We start from the raw sequence: 4,999 nt of genomic DNA, 5'->3' as shown, positions 1-4,999 counted from the left end.
GAAGGAGACTGTCGTCAAGTCAGGCATCATCGGCAGTCCTGCTACCTCCATCCACGGCGAGTTGACTCAGGCCAGGTCTCCTCAACCTCTTCCTCCCTCCCCCCTTCTGGCATCCCCCGCGCGCTGCCTGTTCCCCCTCCTGACGACGCCCACCGCCTCGCCAAATACGAACAGAGCCCTCACTTGCAGTCAATGTAAGAACAAAGCTTGCCCACGTCTTGCGGTTTGCGTCTCTATTTCTCCTCCTCCGGTTTGTCGTCGCCTAGTGCGCCACGACGACGACTCGCCTGTTTCCCAGCCGCCCTCCTCACACGTCACGGTCAACGCCCGCACAGCGATCCAGCGGAATTCGCATGAGTTCGTTCCTGCAAAAGTGTCCAGTATGTGAACGAGAGTTGAATGCGACGCTCGCAAATTTCCAGCTGCACGTCAACAAACATCTCGACGACGGCGAGGAGGAGGAGTCCAAGAAAGTAGCATTCCAACTCAGCAGCGACGATGGCAATCCCCCCTCACCTAATGCCGAGCGGCACGTCGCAGAGGAGCCTTTGGGCCCGGCGGAACGTATGATGCGCGAAGTGGAGGAACAAGATGCCGCTCTTGCATCTCAAATCGCTGCTGTTAATGACGTTACCGGAATGAATTCCACACTTGTATCTCTGTCGCTCGGCGGGAGCGCTCTCGATTCGGCCGAGATATTCTATGCCAACGTTCAGAGTGTACTGTTTCCGCACATCGACGGTCTTGAGGGTGTTGGGCGCAAGAAAGTGCACATCGCCTCAAAAATGGACTTGTTTTGCAGTAACTTGGCAGGCCTTGGCTGGGATTGTGGCTTTCGTAACATCCAGATGCTCTTCAGTGCACTCCTTCACGACCCGGCATGCAGCCAGTACTTGCGCACTGTGGGAATTTCCGAGGTGCCGAGTGTGCCTGAGATTGCCGGTCGCATCGAGGACGCCTGGAAACAGGGGTATGATCCTGAAGGCGCGGCCAATTTCGGTGGTTCGTTGCTTGATAAAGAAGTGTGGATCGGCGCCACCGAAGTTTTCGTCCTCTTCCGCAGCATCAGTTTTGACGTCTTTGTCAAGGACTTCGAGACCCCAACGGATGCGGATCGAAGGAATATGTTTTTGTGGATTTTACAACATTTCAACGAGTGGTGTAACGGCAAATCGTGCTCAGTGCATCGGCATTCCTTTTTGGGCCCCAGGAAACGGTCGTTGGTGCCGTCGATATTCTGCCAGTGGCAAGGGCATTCCGTGACCATTATCGGAGCAGAAAAATCTAGATCGGGAGAGGTGAACTTGCTCGTGCTCGATCCTTCGCGCGGTTTTTACAAATCTCTTGTGGACCGTCGAACGTCTCGCATGTCTTTGGTCCGCCGTGGAATCGACCACGCACAGTTTGCACAACCCAGATTTCAACTCGTATCTTTGTCGCAGAAGAAGCTTTCATCGCCGGCGAATACCAACGTGCGCGAGACACGGTGGGGCCGGCTGAAGGGGTTGAGACCAGGTGGTCGTTCGTAACGAGCTTCCAGTGCTCTATTGATAGACATACAACAACGGGACACGACACGAATGTATTAATTGGGTATATGTATTTGTTTACAAGTTGTTAGAACTTTTTGGATGCTAATTATCGACACCGGCCCCTCAAGTAGGGCCGGAAGAGCAGGAAAAAAAAATATACAGCAAACCATTGTCACAGGCAAGGAAGGGGGATATTTACAAGTGACCGAGTATACCTTAACAACTCTTTCTCGTCATATACCCAAAAATGCAGAAGAGCGAGAAACAGTTGCCCAGCTACACTCGGTGAATGAATATTCACCTTGCTTACACGCGAAATTGTGATGCTCAACCAAGAGCGGCGGTAACGAGATCAGACAAAAATTGTTCCAAGACTTCCATCTTTAGAACAACGGTTGAACCAGCTCGCTGTGCCTCTGCGTAACCTTCCTTTGTGAGCTCATCCACAATATCATCCCATTTTGGCAATGGAGCAAAGTCGTTCCTCCAGTTTGGATTGTTCCCCCCAGATGGTCCTGATCGACTCGCAAAACCCTGTTGAATCATTACAACTGTAGCCCTCCCGACGTCAATCACTGTGACGAGCCCACTTCCCCCTCTTGCATCAACGTCGACGGCATGGTAGACTTGAGGACCTCCTTGAGGACCCGCTTGAGGAACCGCTTGAGGAACCGGATTAGTTCGATTTGTTCCTTGCTGTGCCATCGAAGCATCCTTTGTGCCAGACTTCCGATTTACCAGAAACACAGCTCTCACGCGTAGCGCTGTGACGAATCGAATTCTCCCGCTCACTCGCTGTCGGACTGCACTTTCAGCAGCGGCAGCTACGGGGCAGGCTCGTTCTAAAAGCCCTGCCAGGATTCCACCAACTTGACCGCCCGACGCATCCAAGGCCTCCTCTATCAGAGGCGCTAGTTCCTCCATCGTGGGTTTTGATGGGGAAAACGACAAGCTGAAGCCGCCGCTGTTCCCTTTGGAATATACATACTCCACCATGGCCGTGTATTGGGGTTTTGGTGGTTCCTCTTTTTTCGACGCGTCAGTAGGAAAACCATTTTCTGATTTTGCAAGGCCCGTCTTCTTCCGCCCGTAGGGTCCGAGACCGACGACGATCCTTACTGGTGATCTTCGAAGTACTCTGTAATATGGAGAAGGTGGGACGCCCCGCGCAAGCGCTGCAGCTGTCCGAGCCCGAGTTAGGTCGCGGAAAAAGCTTCGGACAGAAGAAGCGTTTGCGGAGGGATAAGTAAACGTCAGCACTGAACCTGTACATGCCACACCAACTGACCAGAGATTGCCATATCTTCCTGCGTTGTCGCTGCTCGCAGAACTTTCGTCGTGTGAGAAGCTTTGGGGATCTGTACTGTCAAAGATCCTTGGCAGCAACGACAGCCGAACCTGCCAGGCGTCAAACCCGCGCAGAAGCAATTCAGCCCTTTGCACTGGGAGTGGCTCACACTTGACTTTCAATAAGACCCTAGAGGCAGATTCGAGCCGCAGGTCACCCTCTTCTGTAATCCTTGGGTGATGCGTCTGTGCGGCAGATGCCACATTCGCAGCCACGAAAGCACGTAGCAACGAGTCCCGTCGTAGCCTCCGCTCCACAACTTCTCTTGTGACAGCCCACGCCGCCGCCGCCGCCGCCGTTCCACCGTAGCGATCGATGGGCTCCTTTTCTGAGCGATTGAGTCTTGACATTGGCAAAGGACTCTGCGCAGAAGACCTCGGAGTCCCAATAAGCCACTGCTCTCCAGCGAGAACGCTTTCCTGGATGAACACCAGAGCATCGCTCGTCGTAGCATACGTCAGCCTCGGACGCTTTGCCGAACCGCCGCGGTCCACTCCTCGCTGACTCGACGTTCGAGTGCGCGCATGAGCGTGTGGGGTTGCTCCATTCTGAATGATATGTAAAATATTCCTGTTTGGTGGTGGAGGGGATAGCGTGAGAAAACGGCGCGGGTTCCGTCGCTCAAGCGGCGCAAATGGCGGTACCAGTTGGCTTGCAGCACGCTCAAACGATGCCATTGCTGCTACGGAGGCTGTACCCGGCGGCAGTGTGCAAGACACACCGGCATCCAGGGCACAAACGGAACGAGAAGCAGCGTTGAGCTTCAAGCGGGCCCGGATGGTCTCGAGGGCAATCAAGACGGCGTCCAATTCCGCGTTGGGGTCGGCAAAATTCTTGGTGCCTTTCCACACTATGGAATCGGGGGACTTTTCCACATCTGAGACGAGCGCGGCGGCTCCGTAAGGACGGACGTAGACGCCGCCAGTCATGTCGAATATTCTAAAGTCAACACCGGCGCTGCCGTCGGGTTCGAGCTGAATACGTAGGACATCCTCAATAAGTGCTGTGCGGTTTCTGTCGCCTGCAGTGTGTGCCTTTCTCGGCTGCAACAAGGTGACGCAAGCTGGAGGGATTCGAAACGTGTCGCACTTGTTCAAAACCCCCTCGCACAAATGTTTGAGCCTTGCTCTGCTTCGAAGCTTAATGGCCGCAAGTAAAAGGTCCTCGATGTTGAGAGCATTCATGGTGAGTTCAAACAAAGTATGAGAACCGCCCACTTCGATTGCGCTGGGCAAGGCTGGGTCGTGTGTGCAATTGACGCAGCCCGGCCTGCGCTCCAACGAGACATCGGCGGGGACGCTGTCCATGGTGTCGTTCTCATCAGATCGAATCGGGGAGGCGTCCAACTTGGGCGATACAGCAGCGGCGCGCATCTCTGACACGCTAATGCGGGCTGAGGCGGGATGGCCGACCCAATATTGAATGGCCAAGGGTGTACCAGGGGCGGCGTCAACCTCTGCGCCTTGGACTTTGAGCGTGCCCTTCCACGCGGCGTCTGCCAGTGCCCTTGCCTGGGCGCGCAAGTAGTCCATGGCGAGCGGAGCGCAGACGTCGTCAACCATCATGTCGCGGAGGGCGCACAACATCACACAGGTAGGGTTGAAGGTGAGGCTGCCCTTGGCAATGGCGCGTGCGGCCTGGACAGCGGCGGCGATCCTGTCATCAGCGGCGCGACGCAACAGGGCATTCTGGACGTCGGTCGGGGGCTGCGGGCGTTGCTCAGCGGGGGATTGGCGCGGGTCTGCGGGTGCGTCCGGATGACTAGCGACGGCGACATGGATGTGGTGGACGCGCAGCAGTGCGAGGTCCGGGTCCGGTGAATCTAGTGCCAGATGGGCGTGCCAGAGATTAGGCACGCCGACGTCCACGCACAGCATCGCTGGCCCCGCGCGCCACTGCAAGACCTGGAGCGCGCCGACGTGGAGCAGGCTCTCGCGGACGCAGTTCCGGGTGGCGAGCGCGACACGGTCCGCGACGGAGGGCGGGGCCGAGCGCAGCGCGAACGGCTTGCGCAGCGTTGACGCGGTGCGGGCGAGGTACGGCGAGGCCGGGTCCTGCGTGACGTCGGACAGCTCCGTGGTGAGCAGTGGCTTCTTGTCGCGCGCGGGCATCGGCGGCG

At 56.5% G+C, this 4,999-nt stretch overlaps 2 protein-coding genes; one reads left to right on the top strand and one right to left on the bottom strand.

Annotated features, from left to right (window-relative positions):
• Nucleotides 1-353: 353 nt before the first annotated feature.
• Nucleotides 354-1,703, top strand: CHC_T00004146001 (hypothetical protein). XM_005715467.1 is given in 2 exon segments: nt 354-1,529; nt 1,530-1,703. 1 exon segment carries the CDS (start codon nt 354-356, stop codon nt 1,527-1,529), a length of 1,176 nt encoding a protein of 391 aa, XP_005715524.1. The 3' UTR covers nt 1,530-1,703.
• A 156-nt stretch (nt 1,704-1,859) lies between these two features.
• Nucleotides 1,860-4,064, bottom strand: CHC_T00004145001 (hypothetical protein). The gene has a single exon (XM_005715466.1). The coding sequence runs from the start codon at nt 4,062-4,064 to the stop codon at nt 1,860-1,862; it is 2,205 nt and encodes a 734-aa protein (XP_005715523.1).
• Nucleotides 4,065-4,999: the final 935 nt, after the last annotated feature.

Source organism: Chondrus crispus, genomic scaffold (assembly GCF_000350225.1).
Source record: "Chondrus crispus Stackhouse genomic scaffold, scaffold_214, whole genome shotgun sequence".
Classification (NCBI taxonomy): Eukaryota; Rhodophyta; class Florideophyceae; order Gigartinales; family Gigartinaceae; genus Chondrus; species Chondrus crispus.
This window is presented reverse-complemented; position numbering and strand designations above follow the sequence as displayed.

Coding starts and splice junctions, on each gene's coding strand:
- CHC_T00004146001 (XM_005715467.1), top strand. CDS start 354: ATGAGTTCGTTCCTGCAAAAGTGTCCAGTATGTGAACGAGAGTTGAAT.
- CHC_T00004145001 (XM_005715466.1), bottom strand. CDS start 4,064: ATGAATGCTCTCAACATCGAGGACCTTTTACTTGCGGCCATTAAGCTT.